This window comes from Podarcis raffonei, chromosome 1, assembly GCF_027172205.1.
Source record: "Podarcis raffonei isolate rPodRaf1 chromosome 1, rPodRaf1.pri, whole genome shotgun sequence".
Taxonomy (NCBI): domain Eukaryota; kingdom Metazoa; phylum Chordata; class Lepidosauria; order Squamata; family Lacertidae; genus Podarcis; species Podarcis raffonei.
Window position 1 is genome coordinate 130,769,318 of NC_070602.1, and position 21,698 is coordinate 130,791,015.

A 21,698-nucleotide genomic window follows, 5' to 3' on the forward strand; every position below is an offset into this window, starting at 1 on the left:
AAGGGAGGGCGGGGAGACATGCTCTGTCTTGATTTGGGAAGGATCCTTGGGTAGCCACTCTTACGATCCCAAATCAAAACTGAAAATAAACGATGGAACGGCATTTTTACCTAGGTGGTCAGTGTGAATCAAGGGCCTTTTTAACACAGGATGCGCGGCAAAGGGCATGTACTACACCATGTGTACATGTTCTGGGAAGTCACTGCTAGGAGCGCTTGCTTGGCAAACGTTGCATATACCTGGTAGGAGCAAAGCAGTTGAAAACATGCACTTATGTGGACACTTTTTGCACAAAAATTCTTTATCAGTGGATGTTAAGTCGTGGGTGAACATATCAGACAACACAGCGATTCTTCAAACAGCTCTTGTTTAATCACAGGCCAGAACAGAACTGAACTGAAGGGTTCAGTCAGCCTGCTTATATAGAGCTCCAGTACCACATAACTGTGGGACGCGGGTGGCGCTGTGGGTAAAAGCCTCAGCGCCTAGGGCTTGCCGATTGAAAGGTCGGCAGTTCGAATCCCCGCGGCGGGGTGCGCTCCTGTTGCTCGGTCCTAGCGCCTGCCAACCTAGCAGTTCGAAAGCACCCCCGGGTGCAAGTAGATAAATAGGGACCGCTTACTGGCGGGAAGGTAAACGGCGTTTCCGTGTGCTGCGCTGGCTCGCCAGATGCAGCTTTGTCACGCTGGCCACGTGACCCGGAAGTGTCTCCGGACAGCGCTGGCCCCTGGCCTCTTAAGTGAGATGGGCGCACAACCCCAGAGTCTGTCAAGACTGGCCCGTACGGGCAGGGGTACCTTTACCTTTACCTTTACCACATAACTGTAACAACTTTCTGTAACTATCCAATCACTGAACGTCACTTTCGATCCCTTATTTGCATATGTGGACCTGAACTATCTACAGTATCCCCCTGCTGGCCTAGGGTGAGAACTTCAGTACATAATAGTGGAAGATCTGTTTGCCTGCAGACTAGCCTCTAGAGAGTAGGCTTTGGCCCTGCATACCTGAAGGAGCATCTCAGCCCTGATCGTTCAGCTTGGACACTGAGGTCCAGTGCCGAGGGCTTTCTGGCGGTTCCCTTCCTGCGAGAAGTGAGGTTACAGGGCCTTCTCGGTAGTGGTGCCCGCCTTGTGAACGCCCTCCCATCAGATGTCAAGGAAATAAACGACTCCCTGACTTTTATAAGACAGTACTGGGAGGTTTTTTAATGTTTGATCTTTTATTGTGTGTTTAATAATCGGAGTGGCTGGGGCAACCCAGTCAGATGGGTAGCATATAAATAAATTTGTTGTTGTTGTTGTTGTTATTGTTATTGTTATTGAGTAGAGAGGTAAGGCAGAGCTGGTCCACTGAACTCTGCATTTGTTTGATCCAGCCTGAATTTTCATCCTGGTTTTGTAAAATGCAAGGCCTCTGAGAGAGCTAGAGGACACTGCTCTGAAAAGATCATTAGCAAACGAGAACAACATTATACCACAGGAAGGAGAATAAGGAAATTATTCAAGCATTGTAGTGTCAGTCCCTACAGACCTGTAGAAACACTATTAAGCTGATGTGAAAGAATCATCGCAAGAGCAGACACAGAAAGACTTCTCTCTAAGCCATTGTGACTCTGCATTAATTTGCTCATTAAAGACCCTTTGCACTCTAGTGAGAAATATAGAATTCCAACCAAGATGCCTCAAATTTTGTTGTTGTTTAGTCGTTTAGTCGTGTCCGACTCTTCGTGACCCCATGGACCAGAGCACGCCAGGCACCTCTGTCCTCCACTACCTCCCGCAGTTTGGTCAGACTCATGTTTGTGGCTTCGAGAACACTATCCAACCATCTCATCCTCTGTCGCCCCCTTCTCCTTGTGCCCTCCATCTTTCCCAGCATCAGTGTCTTCTCCAGGGAGTCTTCTCTTCTCATGAGGTGGCCAAAGTACTGGAGCCTCAGCTTCACGAACTGTCCTTCCAGTGAGCACTCAGGGCTGATTTCATTAAGAATGGATGCGTTTGATCTTCTTGCAGTCCATGGGACTCTCAAGAGTCTTCTCCAGCACCATAATTCAAAAGCATCAATTCTTCGGCGATCAGCCTTCTTTATGGTCCAGCTCTCACTTCCATACATCACTACTGGGAAAACCATGGCTTTAACTATACGGACCTTTGTTGGCAAGGTGACGTCTCTACTTCTCAAGATGCTGTCTAGGCCTGTCATTGCCCTTCTCCCAAGAAGCAGGCGTCTTTTAATTTTGTGGCTGCTGTCACCATCTGCAGTGATCATGGAGCCCAAGAAAGTAAAATCTCTCACTGCCTCCATTTCTTCCCCTTCTATTTGCCAGGAGGTGATGGGACCAGTGGCCATGATCTTCGTTTTTTTGATGTTGAGCCTCAGACCATATTTTGCGCTCTCCTCTTTCACCCTCATTAAAAGGTTCTTTAATTCCTCCTCACTTTCTGCCATCAAGGTTGTGTCATCTGCATATCTGAGGTTGTTGATATTTCTTCCGGCAATCTTAATTCCAGCTTGGGATTCATCCAGCCCAGCCTTTCGCATGATGTATTCTGCGTATAAATTAAATAAGCAGGGAGACAAAATACAGCCTTGTCGTACGCCTTTCCCAATTTTGAACCAATCAGTTGTTCCATATCCAGTTCTAACTGTAGCTTCTTGTCCCACATAGAGATTTCTCAGGAGACAGATGAGGTGATCAGGCACTCCCATTTCTTTAAGAACTCGCCATAGTTTGCTGTGGTCGACACAGTCAAAGGCTTTTGCATAGTCAATGAAGCAGAAGTAGATGTCTTTCTGGAACTCTCTAGCTTTCTCCATAATCCAGCGCATGTTTGCAATTTGGTCTCTGGTTCCTCTGCCTCTTCTAAATCCAGCTTGCACTTCTGGGAGTTCTCGATCCACATACTGTTTGAGCCTTCCTTGTAGAATTTTAAGCATAACCTTGCTAGCGTGTGAAATGAGTGCAATTGTGCGGTAGTTGGAGCATTCTTTGGCACTGCCCTTCTTTGGGATTGGGATGTAGACTGATCTTCTCCAATCTTCTGGCCACTGCTGAGTTTTCCAAATTTGCTGGCATATTGAGTGTAGCACCTTAACAGCATCATCTTTTAAAATTTTAAATAGTTCAGCTGGAATACCATCACTTCCACTGGCCTTGTTATTTGCAGTGCTTTCTAAGGCCCATTTGACTTCACTTTCCAGGATGTCTGGCTCAAGGTCAGCAACCACACTACCTGGGGTGTACGAGACATCCATATCTTTCTGGTATAATTCCTCTGTGTATTCTTGCCACCTCTTCTTGATGTCTTCTGCTTCTGTTAGGTCCTTACCACTTTTGTCCTTTATTATGGTAATCTTTGTACGAAATGTTCCTTTCATATCTCCAATTTTCTTGAACAGATCTCTGGTTCTTCCTATTCTGTTGTTTTCCTCTATTTGTTTGCATTGCTCGTTTAAGAAGGCCTTCTTGTCTCTCCTTGCTATTCTTTGGAAATCTGCATTCAATTTCCTGTATCTTTCACTATGTCCCTCGCATTTTGCTTGCCTTCTCTCCCCCGCTATTTGTAAGGCCTCATTGGACAGCCACTTTGCTTTCTTGCATTTCCTTTTCATTGGGATGGTTTTCGTTGCTGCCTCCTGTACAATGTTACGAGCCTCCATCCATAGTTCTTCAGGCACTCTGTCCACCAAATCTAAATCCTTAAACCTGTTCGTCACTTCCACTGTGTATTCATAAGGGATTTGACTTAGATTGTATCTTACCGGCCCAGTGGTTTTTCCTACTTTCTTCAGTTTAAGCTTGAATTTTGCTATAAGAAGCTGATGATCTGAGCCACAGTCAGCTCCAGGTCTTGTTTTTGCTGACTGTATAGAGCTTCTCCATCTTTGGCTGCAGAGAATATAATCAATCTGATTTCGATACTGCCCATCTGGTGATGTCCATGTGTAGAGTCGTCTCTTGTGTTGTTGGAAAAGCGTGTTTGTGATGACCAGCTTGTTCTCTTGACAGAACTCTATTAGCCTTTGCCCTGCTTCGTTTTGATCTCCAAGGCCAAACTTGCCAGTTGTTCCTTTTATCTCTTGATTCCCTACTTTAGCATTCCAATCCCCTATAATGAGAAGAACATCCTTCTTTGGTGTCACTTCTATAAGGTCTTGTAAGTCTTCATAGAATTGGTCTATTTCAGTTTCTTCAGCACCAGTGGTTGGTGCATAAACTTGGATTACTGTGATGTTAAAAGGTCTGCCTTGGATTCGTATCGAGATCATTCTATCATTTTTGAGATTGCATCCCAGTACAGCTTTCGCCACTCTTTTGTTGACTATGAGGGCCACTCCATTTCTTTTACGGGTTTCTTGCCCACAGTAGTAGATGTGATGGTCATCCGAACTGAATTCGCCCATTCCCGTCCATTTTAGTTCACTGATGCCCAGGATGTCAATATTTATTCTTGCCATCTCATTTTTGACCACCTCCAACTTACCCAGGTTCATGGTTCTTACATTCCAGGTTCCTATGCAATATTTTTCTTTACAGCATTGGACTTTCCTTTCGCTTCCAGGCATATCCGCAACTGAGCGTCCTTTCGGCTTTGGCCCAGCCGCTTCATCAGCTCTGGATCTACTTGTACTTGCCCTCCGCTCTTCCCCAGTAGCATGTTGGACGCCTTCCGACCTGAGGGGCTCATCTTCCAGCGTCATAACTTTTATATGCCTGTTGTCTTTGTCCATGGAGTTTTCTTGGCAAGGATACTGGAGTGGCTTGCCGGTTCCTCCTCCAGGTGGATCACGTTTGGTCAAAACTCTCCACTATGACCTGTTCATCTTGTGTGCCCTGCTCGGCGTAGTTCATAGCTTCTCTGAGTTCTTCAAGCCCCTTCGCCACGGCAAGGCAGTGATCCATGAAGGGGATGCCTCAAATAGGGATGGACAAATCAAATAAATTCAATTTCTCCATGCATAAAGGCCTGATTAGCGGACAAAGAAGAGAAAACTCTCAATTGAACTTTGCTCAGTATTTTCATTTCACCCAGCTGAGGCACAGAAGGGCGGAAGGATCAACGCACTCAGCTTTTATCGAGTTTACATTGGCAACAGGCCTAATTAAAATATCAAACATCAAATGGCTGGGTTGAGAACATCTTTCTGACTGAGAAATACCTTCACACCAGTCACAAACATGACAACTGAGTGACAAAAAATTATTTGCCTGTGACTAGTTTTCATGGAAAGCCACAACTGTCTTCATAAAGAAAAAATAACTTTATGTGTTAGAAGTGCATAAAGTTAAGCAAAACACATTAAGCAGTTTAGTCCTTTATGTACAGACAAACCACACTAGAAAGCTAGATGGGGTGTGTGGGTGATGGATTTTACAAAACAGATGACACTTGAGGTAACTTCTAGAAGGGAGAAGAAGGAATTCTTTAAACCCGACACATCCCGCTAAATTTATTCCTCTATTCACATAAATGGATAAACTGTTGACAGTTTTCGCACTTGGCTCCGTTGCTACCTCATTATAATGTCATCCCAACCATACGCCTCTCCCCATCTCTGGTGCAGGTATTTTATCTCTTAAAGTGTGTAGAAACTGGAGTACCTTGTAAGAAGTGGCCAACATCCTTCTCCTTTCTGCTGTCTGTTGGTGGCAAGCTGGAGAGTCCCTTCTCCTTACGCTGCACGAGATGTCTGTTCCCGCAGAGGCCATTTTGACTTTTCTGGTCCCCCTTTCTGGATTCAGCCAGAGCTCTCTCATCCCCTGATGCAGAAGCACAGGGAAATGGCGTCAGTCATCCTTTTTTGATATTCGGAGAAAGCATTCTGTGTCCAGGGCAGCTTTCTACCAGCTCCACCTGGTACGCAGGCTGAGACCCTACCTGCCTGCAGACTGTCTCGCCAGGGTGGTGCATGCTCTGGTTATCTCCCGCTTGGACTACTGCAATGCGCTCTACGTGGGGCTACCCTTGAAGGTGACCCGGAAACTGCAATTAATCCAGAATGCGGCAGCTAGACTGGTGACTGGGAGCGGCCGCCAGGACCACATAACACCGGTCCTGAGAGATCTGCATTGGCTCCCAGTACGTTTCCAAGCACAATTCAAAGTGTTGGTGCTGATCTTTAAAGCCCTAAACGGCCTCGGCCCAGTATACCTGAAGGAGCATCTCCACCCCCATCGTTCAGCCCAGACACTGAGATCCAGCGCCAAGGGCCTTCTGGCGGTTTCCTCATAGCAAGAAGTGAGGTTACAGGGAACCAGACAGAGAGCCTTCTCGGTAGTGGCACCCTCCCTGTGGAATGCCCTCCCTTCAGATGTGAAGGAAATAAGCAGCTATCTTCTCTTTAAAAGACATGTGAAGGCAGCCCTGATTAGGGAAGTTTTTAATATTTAATGCTGTATTGTTTTTAACACTTGATTGGGAGCCGCCCAGAGTGGCTGGGGAAACTCAGCCAGATGGACGGGGTATAAATAATAATTATTATTATTATTATTATTATTATTATTATTATTATTATTATTATTATTATTATCATTATTATTAACCTGAGCAGGTGTTATAAGAATTCTGAGGTCTCAAATATAAAACAAATGTTCATAAAGGCAAACACACGCATAACTATATAAAACCATGTGTCTGAAATAGTACAGGAAGGCCATTTTGACTCTCCCAAATTGACCTCAATATATTTCTCAGCAAGGAGGGAAGAAATGGGGAAAGGCTCCCCATTGATTTTTGCTTGCAAATCCTGTCTTAAGGGCGTATTTGTGTATGAATAGGGTGAGCCCATGACCTGGATTCAGATCATCACAAAAGAATGGCCAGGCTGCCCAGGTAATGCAATCAGTGACCATTATCAGGTACCCTGGCAGACAGGATTACTGCTGTAGACCGCCTCCTTCTGTGATGTATGTATGATGTTTTGGGGTGGTGGTCTTGGGCTACAGGGTGGGCAATTTCAAGAGTCTATATAAGGGCTTGCGTACACTGTTCAGGGTTCTCCTCCCTCCTGCGTGTGGTGAGTAGGGACCCTGCTGCAAGAGTTCCTTGAATAAAGATCAGGCTTACTAGCTGCTTTGCTTCTCTATATTTTCTGGTTGGCCTCTGTTATTTTCTCCTACCGATAGGGAACCCACTTAAGGACTCTATACAGGCTCTTGGATACCCCATCAGGGGAAAGGAGCAGGTTTTTTTTCTTATAACACAGGTAAAACCCTGGCAAATTTACCCATGGTGCTTTGCTCATTTCCTGTGCTGTGCTGGTTCCCTCGCAGCTCCCCTGCTTGTTGCCTTTTCAGGGGTTCCTTTGAAAAAGAGAAGCCACAGTTAGTTATAAAATCTGTCAAGTTTTACCATGGAGGGTTACAGCAACCTTCCGCCTCTTTAGTAATTGTTGCTTTGTGAGAGCCTAGCATCTTGTGCCCAAGAGCAGCAACGCAGCATCGTTTGACGCTGCCCAGGCATGGAGGGTGACGAGAACCCGCTGGGCCACTGTAATAAATAAAATTAAGGTCTTCTATATATAAAAAACATCAAAAAACATCAAAAAAAGGAAGATCATGGCCACTGGTCCCATCACCTCCTGGCAAATAGAAGGGGAAGAAATGGAGGCAGTGAGAGATTTTACTTTCTTGGGCTCCATGATTACTGCAGATGGTGAAAGCAGTCACGAAATTAAAAGACAACTGCTCCTTGGGAGAAAGGCGATGGCAAAACTAGACAGCATCTTAAAAAGCAGAGACATCACCTTGCCAACAAAGGTTCGTATAGTTAACGCCATGGTTTTCCCAGTAGTGATGTATGGAAGTGAGAGCTGGACCATAAAGAAGGCTGATCACCGAAGAATTGATGCTTTTGAATTATGGTGCTGGAGGAGACTCTTGAGAGTCCCGTGGACTGCAAGATCAAACCTATCCATTCTGAAGGAAATCAGCCCTGAGTGCTCACTGCAAGGACAGATCGTGAAGCTGAGGCTCCAATACTTTGGCCACCTCATGAGAAGAGAAGACTCCCTGGAAAAGACCCTGATGTTGGGAAAGATGGAGGGCACAAGGAGAAGGGGACGACGGAGGACGAGATGGTTGGATAGTGTTCTCGAAGCTACCAGCATGAGTTTGACCAAACTGCGGGAGGCAGTGGAAGACAGAAGTGCCTGGCGTGCTCTGGTCCATGGGGTCACGAAGAGTCGTACATGACTAAACGACTAAACAACAACATATATAATAAATGTTCATAAATGTACCAATCAAGCACGTACATAGATATGGGGACCACATGTCTGGAGCAGCACAGGAAGACCGTCCTGAAACCATTTTGACCAAATGTTTTCTCTGCAAGGAGGGAGGGGGCGAGGGAACCTTCCCATTGTCTCAGGAATTGGGTAATCACCATCTCAAAGAAATGGGCAGACTACCAGGAAAGGCAATCAGATAAGGCGTTATCAGATAACGTGGCAGACAGGAAAAACAACAACATTCAAATTTCTGTTGTAGACCGCCTTTTCTGTGATGTAGGTATGATGTTTGTGGGGTGTGATCTTGGGTTACACCCCTTCTGTGATGTATGGAGGGGTGGTTTTGAGCTCTAGGGAAGGGAATTTAAAATGTTAAATTAAAAAGGGCGGGTACACCTTTGTTCTGGGTCCTCCTCCTTTTCTGCGTGTGAGGGGAGCACCCTGTTGCAACAGTTCAATAAAGATCAGGCTTACTAGCTGCTTTTGCTTCTCAATATTCTCTGGTTTGCCTCTGTTATTTTCTCCTACCGATGGAGAACCTACAAAGGACTCTATAAGGGTTCTTGTGTCTCCCATAAGGGAATAAGGGCAGATTTTATTTACAACACCGTTGACGCCACCAGGTGGGTGTGCACTGGGCAGGGGGCAGGGGGAGTGAGCCCACTCAGCCAGCCAATCCCGTGCCACTGGAGCCAAGTGAGGCTTTGTTGCGACATCCACCCGTCCGTACAGGGGGGAGCCCGGCCAGCTAGACCAGTGACTGGGAGTGGCCGCCAAGACCATATAACACCGGTCTACATTGGCTCTCAATACGTTTCCGAGCACAATTCAAAGTGTTGGTGCTGACCTTTAAAGCCCTAAAGGCCTCGGTCCAGTATACCTGAAGGAACATCTCCACCCCTGTCATTCAACCTGGACCCTGAGATCCAGTGCCGAGGGCCTTCTGGCGGTTCCCTCATTGCAAGAAGCCAAGTTACAGGGAACCAGGCAGAGGGCCTTCTCGGTAGTGGCGCCTACCCTGTGGAATGCCCTCCCATCAGATGTCAAGGAAATAAACAACTATCTGACTTTTAGAAGATTAGAAGATACCTGAAGGCGGCCTTGTTTAGGGAAGTTTTTAATGTTTGATCTTTTTTCGCTTTTCTTCTTCTTCTTCTTTTTCTTCTTCTTCGTATTCTGTTGGGAGCCACCCAGAGTGGCTGGGGAAACCCAGCCATATAGGCGGTGTGTGTGTATATATATATATATGTGTGTGTGTGTGTGTGTGTGTGTGTGTGTATAAATAAATACATAAATAAATAAATATTATTATCAGCGTGGCCCTTTGTGGGTGAATCTCCCCAACACCCACAGAGAGTTTTGTTTCGTTCCTGTTTTTATTACCGTATGTATTTTGTGTTTTTATCTTGTAGTTTTATGCTCTGGACTGCCCTGAGGTCTGCAGATGAAAACTTTTAATTGTTATTAATAATAATAATTTATTTCCCGCCATCTCCAATCCTGGATTCGAAATTCACAACATGTCCTTTTACTCTCCCACCAAAGAAAAGGCGGTTCCCTTTTTAATTTTCCAGCCGACTCTTACCTTTCCATCTTTCCATCAGAGCTGACACCTGATTAAAGAAATGTTCCTTCTAACTCGCAGGGGTTTTCCTACTGCCTTGGCAAGGGATTGTTCAGAGGAGGGGGGGCGGAAACCACCCCATCCCAAAACTTAGCTTATCTAGGTGAGCCTAGCGAGGCGAGAAGACATGGCTCCGGGGAGATCGGTGCCCGATTAGAATTTAGGAGCCGACAGCTTCTAGTCGCCTGAGCGCAAGTCGCTAGACTGTCTCCTTCCTTGTTCTGCTCATCTCATGATTGCATAACACTTTCTCCTTGGGGTAAGAACCGGCAGTGACAAGAAAATGAGCAAATGAGGTTGCTGATAGATGAAGGAAGGAAGAGACATATTGAGAAGCGATGAAAGAAACATCTGGGGGCAGTGGCCAATGCAGGGAAGGGTGGATAATCTCATTTTCCTTACTCCAGAACAGAATCCAGAACAGAAATACTTTTCCAAAGTGAGGCCTTTTGGGGGAAAGTCCTGAGGACCTTCTCCTTCAGCTCTGATCTTGTTGACAACGTTTTACGGGCCGTGAATGAAAGGTGTCTTCCGCAAGGTTGCTAGGAGAGGAGAGGCCAGGCTTTGTGCCTTGCATGTGGCAGCTTTCGAACTCAAGCCCTGGCACCTCCCATTAAAATGATCAGGGGGCGGCAAGTGATGGGGAAGACCATTCGTCGCTAGAGGACCAGACGACACTTGTGCTAGAGGGGGCCAGATCTGCACCGTAGATTTAAAGCACATTCAATGCATCTTCGAAGCCACGAAAAAAGAGTTCTGATCGCGGCAAAATGGAAGAGTAATGAAATCCCCTCTATACAAGATTGGATCCAAAAGCTGACAGAATATGCCGAATTAGATGGTCTATCAGAAAAAATAAAGAATAAATCAAAACAGGAATTTGTTCCAAAATGGGAGGTTTTCAAAGAATATCTGAAAAATAAATATAGTAGTTTAAATTCTGTTGCAGCATTCGAGGAAGTTCAGTAATAGTTGCAAGGTAGATATAAGAAATTAGATCTATTAAGAAAAAGTTTAATTATGATAAAAGTGCGTACGGGCAATAAGTAATACGAAATCGAAATATGGAATAGGCGGGAGGTTGGGTCTTTAGTGTTAAGACCAATATATGTTTTATTGTTTGCTAAGAAAATTATGTGTCTATGGTTATTCCTGTGTGTAATTTGGTATTTGTGGTTTTTTCTTTTTTCTTGCTGTATCAATAAAAATCTTTTTTTTAAACAAAACAAAACAAAAACAAAACAAAGCCACAAAATTTCCCCCCAGAGAATCTGTAGTTTCTCCCTCACAGAGCTACAATTCCCCCCCACACAATACCGTTCCAAGGATTCTTTGGGTGGGAGACATGTGCTCTGAATGTATGGATTGGGTCTGCTGTCTCTCCGCCCTGGAGTAAGGCAGCTTCCTCTGTTCCTAAGAAATAAACCAGTTTTCTAAAAAAATAAAATAATGCCCCCCCCCTTTCAATTTCTTGCCACTAAAATTCTGGCCGCCGTTACCCCATACATGAACAATGGTCTTTTCGATTTTCCTTTCTCAGTTGGCAATATACTTAAAAGAAATATTTCTGGTCTTTTTTTAAAATGTTATTTTAAATCTTTTTTTTAGTATTTTTTGGAGAAATACTAAAACACCTAATATAGGAGACCGGCAAACATTAATGGTAGAATACTTGAAGCTAGCAAAGATGAGGGGAAGAGTTAGAGGCCAAACAAAACAAAAAGCCCACAAGGAATGGAGGATATTTAAAGAATATATGAAGAACAATGGTATAAAGTGTAATCTCCTGGCAGACCTAGAATGAGCCTTGTAGTATATAAAGGTAGTTGACAATTTACATAGAAATATGATAAAAAAATAGAAGAAATAAGTGCGGTAAAAGTGTATTTAACAGATAACGTACAATGAGAATGTTTGGAAGTTTTTTTTTTTGAAACCTCAACTACTTTTTCTTTATTTTTCTTCTTCTTTCTTTCTTTCTTTTTTAATAAATTGTAGTAAAATAATAATAATAATCCCCACTCACACCCCGCAAGACGGAATCTATGCTAGGAGAGCAAGACCTGGAATTTAGTTTTCCAGACTAACAGATCCTGATTCTGGAAATGCGAAACCAGCTTTTACAACATGAGATTAAGAAAATTTACCAAACGTATCAACAACACACTTTCTCCAATTCAGGCGTCCATCAGCCCTGTAAGCCATAAGAATACAAGACAATAATATAGATTTCATAGAATTTAGTGCAACTGCTATACAAGACAAGGAACCAAGAAGTGGTTTCATTGTCATAAGGACCATTTTGCAGCTTTAGTTTTGTGAAGACGCCGGGAATTTGTGGTACAGATCATTGGCTCCTACACAGAACTTCAATGCCTGACTTTCCCTTGCTAGAGATCCATTTCCATTAAACAGGTCTGAGGCTGTTTCATTTGGGTTTAATTTGTAGTGTAGACAGACACACCCTGCCTTTGTTTGGTAGGTTTCTTGAGAGTGCTAAACTCCCCATACAGAGAAGCTATTTTCCAAAGCAGAGACATACCTTAAGGCTTCAGCCTTTGCTATTTTAATTGAAGTCGGGGTTTTTTTATAAACCAAATAATTCATAATATCAAATTGCTTTGGGATTGTGGCCAACAAAGTAAGGTCTGAAGAACACGCCATATACATTTGAGGTTATGTCCTCATAATAAAACATCTCTGGCCATTTTAATAATGTTTTGCAAATTTGATTATTCCATATATGCTTTTCTTTGTCTGTCTCTGCATGTAAATTGCCGCGTAATTATCTCCTGTTTGAACATACCAGCCTTTTATCTGCACATGGGGCATAACCCTCATTCTTCAGTGTAGCAAAGACTTGGACGGCTTCCTAGAATGATAAATACCGCCAAAGACGCACTCATGGCTCGTTGAGACATAATTTCTATATATCTATTTCATCATGCCTGAAAATGTTCCATGCGCTTCAGCAGTTCTGTCCTATTTATTGACTTACATGCTTACTTGATCATGTTATTAGAGCCGTTCGGATTTCTGCTAACATGGTGCTGCCTTTGAAGAGGGTTTAGAAACCTCAACTGGTTCAAAGAGCTGCAGCCAGATTGTTGACCAGGGTTGGTCAACCCTGGCTGCACTGACTACGGAGCGCCATTCAAAGTGCTGGCTGTTATCAGTAAAGCCCTATATGTCTTAGGTCCAAGCTATCTGTACCTGCCTGGGTTCGGAGATCTTTGAGGGAATCCTCAGTCCCACCACCATCAAGGCACTGAAATATACTTGGAGTCTAGTGTGGATTTCATGTTCTTTATTCAGCTCATAGTAGTGAGGAATGACAGTTCCCCCCAAATATCTGCTTTATATACATTAATTGCACAATGGGTCGCATGTGATTGGCTAATTCTGGGATTCTCCTGTAGGCCAATCAGGTTGCGGATTCACTTCTACCTGGAGCTGGATTGGGTGGCTCCTGCGGACCAATCATACTGCTGCATTGTTCTAGGACCAATCAGACTGCTGCATTCTGAATCCTATTGTTCTAGGACCAATCAGACTGCTGCATTCTGAATCCTATTGTTCTAGGACCAATCAGACTGCTGCTTTTTGGATCCTATTCAACTCAGTACATAACAGGCACACTGTTTGCTTCCAGATCAGCCCCACTGTTCTAAAATGTCACCATGATAGGCAGGGCCGGATTTAGGTTTGATGAAGCCCTAAGCTACTGAAGTTAATGGGGCCCTTTATATGTCCAGCTGTCCTTTGTCAACAACAAATTGTCGCTGCTTTTTGTGTCAAATATATGCTATTTGGTAATTTATGGGCCTAATAGGTATCTAAAGCCATTTGCACTTAACAAAATATGTAATTGTTTTTTTATCTTATATTTTGGAAATGTACATCCAGTTGTTTTTTCCCTTTAATTTCTTTTGGGGTCCCCAAGAGAGTGGGGCCCTAAGCTATAGCTTGTTTAGCTTGTACGTAAATCCGGCACTGGGTTGCCGTATCCTCTCCCCGGCAAATTATGTAAAATTAAAGGTAAAGGACCCCTGGACAGTTAAGTCCAGTCAAAGGAGACTATGGGGTTCAGCACTCATCTCACTTTCAGGCCGAGGGAGATGGCGTTTGTCCACAGACAGCTTTCCGGGTCATGTGGCCAGCAGGACTAAACCGCTTCTGGCACAACGGGACACCGTGATGGAAACCAGACTGCACAGAAACGCCATTTACCTTCCCGCCGCAGCGGTACCTATTTATCTACTTGCACTGGTGTGCTTTCGAACTGCTAGGTTGGCAGGAGCTGGGACAGAGCAATGGGAGTTCACCCTATCACAGTGATTCAAACCGCCGACCTTCTGATCAGCAAGCCTAGGAGGCTCAGTGGTTTAGACCAGGGGTCAGCAAACTTACCACGCCTCGGGCCGGTGTCTCCAGTGCTGAATGCGTGGTGGGCCAGAGGGCGGGGGAGCGCGTGCCTATATGCGTGTGCACACGCTATTTCCGGCGCACTTCTGGGTTGGAGGAGCACCGGAAATAGCTTGTGTGCATGTGCATGGGCCTCCCCCAACCTGGATGTGCACCGAAAATAAGGCTTGTGCATGCGCACAATGCTTGCGCATGCGCACAAGCTATTTCCGGTGCTCCTCCGACCCAGAAGTGGGCAGCCGTGCAGCACAACGCGGTAAGAGCGGGTGACGGCAGCGGGCGGCAGGGGTCACCGCGGGCTGGATAAACTTACCCGGCCCGCAGTCCTTAGTTTGGGGACCCCTGGTTTAGACCATAACAGTATCCTCTCCCCGGCAAATTACGTAATAAACAGTCAGAAAAGGTAATGCACAACGCCACCACAAAGGGATACAATACTAAGATGCCTGCACCAGTGCTGAGTGCGGTACGTTGCGGGAATGTTTCTGTGTATCTCTGGCAGCGGGAGTTTGCAAAAGTGGTCTCCCTCATGCCGAGATGAAAAAGCATTGCTCAGAGGGAACCTCGAGCACAGCAACAGAGACATGTCAAAAGTATACAAGGAAGCGCTTTAACATCTGTAGATAAGAAAAGTATAGATTTGTTTCTCCCGTGGCAGATTACAAGCCTGTTTGTGGCGGTGGGGAGCTAAATTCAGACGCCAGATAGGCTCCTTCTAACCCCCAGCTCCAGAAAAGCGTCCCAATTGCATTCGAAGAACAAATGCAGACGTGTGACCAGTTCAGCACACATTCTTTCTATCGCATGTGTTATAATAATAATAATAATGATGATGATGATGATGATAAATTTTATTTATATCCCGCCCTCCCCAGCCGAAGCTGGGCTCAGGGTGGCTAACAACAATAAAATAATACAACATTCTAAAATCATTTCATTAAAATTAATTCAACTCAAATTGATGGCAACCATTAGGCTAAAGTTCTCTGAAGATTGCCAAAGGAGGGAGTCAGGCTGTGCCCTGACCAAAGGCCAGGCGGAACAGCTCTGTCTTGCAGGCCCTGCGGAAAGATGTCAAGTCCCGCAAGGCCCTGGTCTCTTGTGGCAGAGCGTTCCACCAGATTGGGGCCGCAGCCGAAAAAGCCCTGGCTCTGGTTGAGGCCAGCCTAACCTCTCTGTGGCCTGGGACCTTCAGGATGTTTTTGTTTGAAGACCGTAAGTTCCTCTGTGGGACATACCAGGAGAGGCGGTCCCGTAGGTACAAGGGTCCTAGGCCGTATATTCTTATACCCTTGTATAAGAATTTTAAGGTCTCAAATATGGAATAAATGTTCATAAATGCACACATATCTAAATATATGAACCATGTGTCTGAAATAGTATGGGAGAGCAATCCTGAAGCCGTTTTGACTCTCCCACTGACCTAAAATATTCCTCTGCAGTAAGGGAGGCAAATGGGGAAAGCCTTCCCACTGACTTTTTGCTTGCAACTCCTGTCTTAAGGGCATATTTGTGTATGAATAGGGTGAGCCTGTGACCTGGATTCAGGAACTAAAGTATTGACCATCACAAAAGAATGGCCAGGCTGCTCAAGTAAAGCAATCAGTGATCATTATCAGGTATCCTGGCAGACAGGATTTCTGCTGTAGACCGCCTCCTTCTGCGATGTACCGTATGTATGATGTTTTGGGGTGGTGGTCTTTGGCTACAGGGTGGGCAATTTCAAGAGTCTATATAAGGGCTTGCACACCATTTTTCTGGGTTCTCTCCTCCCTCCTGCGTGTGGTGAGTGGGGACCCTGTTGCAACAGTTCCTTGAATAAAGATCAGGCTTACTAGCTGCTTTTCTTCTCAATATACTCTGGTTGGCCTCTGTTATTTTCTCTTACTGATAGGGAACCCACTTAAGGACTCCAGAATACCCCATAAGAGAAAGGGAGCAGTTTTTCTTATAACATATGTATGTATATATATATATATATATATATATATATATATATATATATATGTGTGTGTGTGTGTGTGTGTGTGTGTGTGTGTGTGTGTGTATAAAATACCGGTAATGTAATATAATATCACATTATTGCGATGATTGTATCGGGAAGGAATATACAGGTGACCAAGCAGCCCCAGGAGAGACAGGATACTTTGCTCATTTCAAAATCAAGTGGGGAACCTGAAATGCGGCCCTTGCTACCTCCCTGCTTGGCCCTCAGAACTCTTCCCAGGCTCTGAATTTCACCTCTCACCAACCCTGCTATACCCCCTCTTTGTGTGATTTAGCCTGGCTGGAATGTGTCCTCGAACTCTGAAACTCTTTGCTTGTATGGATGGACGATAGAGAGCTGTATGTTTGTTTGTGTGTGGAACTGTAGTTTGAATTGTAGCCATTATTTCCTAGTAAAAAATATGAGGAATATCTCTGTGAATAAAATTACAAGTAATTCACAATGGCAAATAATACTTTGCCTCTTTCATAGCTCTGCCAAATCTCTGTATGAAACCAACCTTCCCACGCAGTTCTTCAGCCGCAGGCGGGGTCTCCGGTGACCTTATGGAAACAGCTGCCCTCGTTTTAAGGAATAATTCGCCATCCCCTGCAATGAAAACCAGAAGTATCTCAATGATTACGCTTGGTGCATTCATAAAAACTAAAGAAAGGTGTGCCCTCTGCTTAATTACGATGACTCTACCAAATACTGAAAACCAGCAACACCTAAATCATCACACAAGCAAACTTCTCCCATGTGAGGCAGAAATATTCGATCAAAGTTAATTTTCATGAATTAAGCACAGGCAACCACAGAGTTCAGGGACAAAGCGACTTTCCCCTGGCTTTGTGAATGAACCAGATTTACAAATTTGTTTTAGTAGTAAGGTTAAAGCTTACTGGGAAATGATATATAATGAAATGAAAAGGATGTTTAAGGTAACATTTGTAAAAACAAAGAAACCCAGAAGCTTTTCTTTTGGGAATTATAGGGACAGAACTACCTAAAACGTATAGAAACTTATTCATGTATGCTCCTGCAGCGGCAAGAATGTTACTTGCCCCTAAATGGAAAGAAGCAGAAGTCGCAGCAAAGGAAGAATGGACACAAAAACTTATAGAATATGCAAAAATGGCGAAACTTACTAGAAGAATAAGAAATCAAGATAACAAACTTTTTTTTATAAAAGAATGGAAATGGTTTATTGAATATTTACAGATAAATTGTAAACAGATAAAAACATTGGCAGGATCATTGTAATAACCTGCAGTTTTAGAAGAGTATATATTTAAAGAAGATGAATAAATGAGTAAATTAAGTTAATTTGGATATGCTAAAGATATTAAAAACAAATTTAAGGAACTGCAGAAAGAGGGGGAAGGAAGTCAAGTATTGAAATGTCATGATTGTAAAATTAGTGAAATGTGTACTTGAATGTATAAATGTATAAACTTGATGCCTAGACAACATCTTAAAAAGTAGAGACATCACCTTACCAACAAAGGTCCGTATAGTAAAAGCTATGGTTTTCCCAGTAGTGATGTATGGAAGTGAAAGCTGGACCATAAAGAAGGCTGATCGCCAAAGAATTGATGCTTTTGAATTATGGTGCTGGAGGAGACTCTTGAGAGTCCCATGGACTGCAAGAAGATCAAACGCATCCATTCTTAAGGAAATCAGCCCTGAGTGCTCACTGGAAGGACAGATCGTGAAGCTGAGGCTCCAAGACTTTGGCCACCTCATGAGAAGAGAAGACTCCCTGGAGAAGACCCTGATGCTGGGAAAGATGGAGGGCACAAGGAGAAGGGGACGACAGAGGACGAGATGGTTGGAGAGTGTTCTCGAAGCTACCAGCATGAGTTTGACCAAACTGCGGGAGGCAGAGGAAGACAGGAGTACCTGGCGTGCTCTGGTCCATGGGGTCACGAAGAGTCGGACACGACTAAACAACAACAACATAAACTTGAAAAGAATGGTCCCTGCAAAGTGGTTTCATAGGGATGGGGAAAGGCCTTTCATTCGTAGCATTCTATTTGCTGACTGGGAGGAAGAGCCCTGATGGGTCAAACCATAGGCCCAACTAGTCCAGAGCTTGAGAATTTCATTTTGAAAAGGAGTTAATCTCTCGCTCATCTATCAACAACTACCAGTCACGATGGCTATGTTCTCTACCTGAAATGTCGGAGGCTATATGCCTCACAGAGGCACCGACTTGCACCCAAGATGGAGGGGCCCCGGCGCGCGTCGTGTGTGTGTGACATCATGCGCGTCATGCTAGCACCACATTGCATCATTGGGAGAACACCATGTGTGGAGCCCAACCCAGAACGACCTCAAGGGCTGGTGTTTCCTCCTCTCTCGCATTCAGGAGGAGCCGGCCGTTGAAGCCATGCCTGGCTCCACGCTCAGCCTCCTGTATCCCCTCAACATTGAGGGGGTCCGGCCCCCTCCCAACAGATGGGGGGGGGGTTGACGACACCTCAGCCCCGTAGAGCCATAGCTGTCAACCGTCCCTTATTTGGCGGGAAACTCCCTTATCCCAGCGCCGTGTCCCGTTGCTGTCCCTTATCGATGATGTCCCTTAAATTTCCCGGGTTTCATGCTCTCCCGGCTCGGGGTCCTCAGCCACGAGAGAGAGCATGCCTCAGGGGCACGCCGTGAGGAGACGGGCAGCAGCGGGCGGGTGACAGCCCCTCTCTTGTGAGACTTCTGCCGCGCTGCCAGGGGAAGCCGGAGGCAGCAGCGGCGGTGGCGGCTGAGGAGGCGGCCTGAGGGAGGAGGAAGAGGAGGGGATGGGGAGGGACGCAGAAGGGCGGCGCTTCAGCGGCCGCGGCGGTGCTGCAACTGCCTCATGCCGGGCTCGCAGGCAGCGTGGGCGAGAGTCTCTCTCCCTCCCTCTCTCTCGGGCGGGGAAGGGCCGATGGAACTCCTTGCGCCAGGACGGCGGCAGGCCTGACGTGCTGCTTAGCCAACCAGTGCAGCATCTCAATGTAATGATTTCCCTCTCTGCATCCCTTTCATAACTCCATTTTTATAAATCATTTGTCCATCCATAGTTCAATTTTTTACGACAAGTTTTCTGTCAACCCTGCCAATGTATGTAACTCTTTACAATAGCTTTTCAACTAAATTATAAACTTTCCCCATTCTTTATTAAAGAGGTCCTCTTCCTGGTTTCTAATTGTGCCTGTAAGCTTTGCCATCTGGACGTCGTTCATCAGTTTTGTCTGCCACTCTTCTTTGGTGGGAGTTGTAGACCTTTAGGATCATCTAGTCCAACCCCCTGCAAAACACAGTCAGTGGCAGCCAAAGCAGCATAGCTCCATGAGTGGCGGATTTCTGTATAATCTAAGCCAAAATCCCTTATTTTGGCTGCTGATCCCTTATTTTCGAGGCTGCTGGTCCCTTATTTTCAAATCTGTAAGTTGACAGCTATGCAGAAGCTCTTTTGCAATTAAATAAGAAAATAATGTTAATTATAGTTTTTAAATACCCCAAAACAATCCAGATAACCCAAGCAACTGAGCCACGCAAAGTGCCGCAAGGGGAAGAAAAATTTCCTCAGATGCACTAATCAGTGTGGCCTAAGGACAAATGTCTTTTTAACACCCTATAGAAAGAGCAATCAGGGCCCATAATATGTGGGCCTCCCCACAAACCAGTTAAGCTACATCTGTATCAGTCAAGGTCCTGTTAATGCTCCTGGCCTTCGTGACACAATGCTAAAACGAAATTGCAAGCACTTTTGTTGCCCTAAGGGCTTAGCGGTGTGGCACATATTTGCACATAGGTCAGAAGGTCCAACACTTCAGTTCTCGGCATCTCCCATTAAAGGGATCCCTGATAACAGGAAGGCCAAGAGACCTTGACTCGCCATCAGTCTTCAGCGCAGGCAATATTGCAAGGGGTCCCTTTTGCCTATGGTGGTTGTAGTAGCAGGAGGCTAGACTCCATCCTATGCTCATTTGATGCTGCACAGCAAAGCATTCCATATCTCAAAATGATTTAATAATAAATAAATAAATAAATAAATAATTTATTATTTATACCCCGCCTATCAGGCTAGGCTTCCCCAGCCACTCTGGGCGGCTTCCAACAAAATATTAAAATACCGTAATACATCAAACATTAAAAGCTTCCCTAAACAGGGCTGCCTTCAGATCTCTTCTAAAAGTCTAGTAGTTGTTGTTCTCTTTGACATCTGGTGGGAGGGCGTTCCACAGGGAGGGCGCCACTACCAAGAAGGCCCTCTGCCTGGTTCCCCGTAACTTGGCTTCTCGCAGTGAGGGAATCGCCAGAAGGACCTCGGTGCTGGACCTCAGTGTCCAGGCAGAACGATGGGGGTGGAGACGCACCTTCAGATATACTGGACCGAGGCCATTTAGGGCTTTAAAGGTCAGCACCAACACTTTGAATTGTGCTCGGAAACGTACTGGGAGCCAGTGTAGGTCTTTCAAGGTGTTATGTGGTCTCGGCGGCCGCTCCCAGTCACCAGTCTAGCTGCCACATTCTGGATTAGTTGTAGTTGTAGTTTCTGGGTCACCTTCAAAGGTAGCCCCACATAGAGTGAATTGCAGTAGTCCAAGCGGGAGATAACCAGAGCATGCACCACTCTGGCAAGACAGTCTGCGGGCAGGTAGGGTCTCAGCCTGCGTACCAGATGGAGCTGGTAAACAGCTGCCCTGGACACAGAATTGACCTGTGCCTCCATGGACAGCTGCGAGTCCAAAATGACTCCCAGGCTGCGCACTTGGTCCTTCAGGGGCACAGTTACCCCATTCAGGACCAGGGAGCCCTCCATACCCACCCGCCTCCTGTCCCCCAAAACAGTACTTCTGTCTTGTCAGGATTCAACCTCAATCTGTTAGCCGCCATCCATCCTCCAACCGGCTGTGACTTCCCCCAGTACAGAATGGGGAATAGCCTATGGTTACCAGATTTTTTTTCAATGAATCCGGGGACACTTTTTGAAGCTGAGTAGCAACAGGGAGTCAGGAGTGGGGATGGTGAGGCAAAAGACCCTGGGCCCAAGCACACATGCATATTGTATAAAGGTGCAAAGACCTTCTTTCGCACCTTGTGAAACATAAATGCACAGTTTTTTAAAAACTGGGCAACGGTGCGCCGCCTGCCCGCGACTCCCGAGTCTTCCCCCTTCCTTCCTTTGTTTTGACAGATCGGAGGAGATTTGGGAATCGCAGGTGGGAGGGCATTACCCAGGAGGGGAGCAAGGTGCACAGTTTCTCTGCCAGGCAAGATGCAAAGCCCTTCTTTCGCACCTTGTGAAACATAAATGCGTGGAGTTTTTAAAAAACTGGGCAACAGCCACTCGCTCACAACTCCTAAGCCTACCCCGATCAGTCAAAACAAAGGGGGAAGGGTGCAGGAGATCTGTACCACCAGACGTCCCCAGTTCCCCTTCAG

At 45.4% G+C, this 21,698-nt stretch overlaps 1 protein-coding gene across 1 annotated transcript in view; it reads right to left on the bottom strand.

Moving 5' to 3' along the window:
- KIAA2012 (KIAA2012 ortholog) overlaps positions 1-21,698 on the bottom strand; it is a 98,538-nt gene that overhangs the window by 41,607 nt on the left and 35,233 nt on the right. Inside the window, exons 12-14 of the mRNA XM_053376843.1 lie at positions 16,792-16,880; positions 7,231-7,306; positions 5,606-5,764 (exon numbers count right to left, since the gene is read on the bottom strand). Of these exons, the coding sequence (XP_053232818.1) occupies positions 5,606-5,764; positions 7,231-7,306; positions 16,792-16,880 (324 nt within the window). The remainder of the gene's footprint in view (positions 1-5,605; positions 5,765-7,230; positions 7,307-16,791; positions 16,881-21,698) is intronic.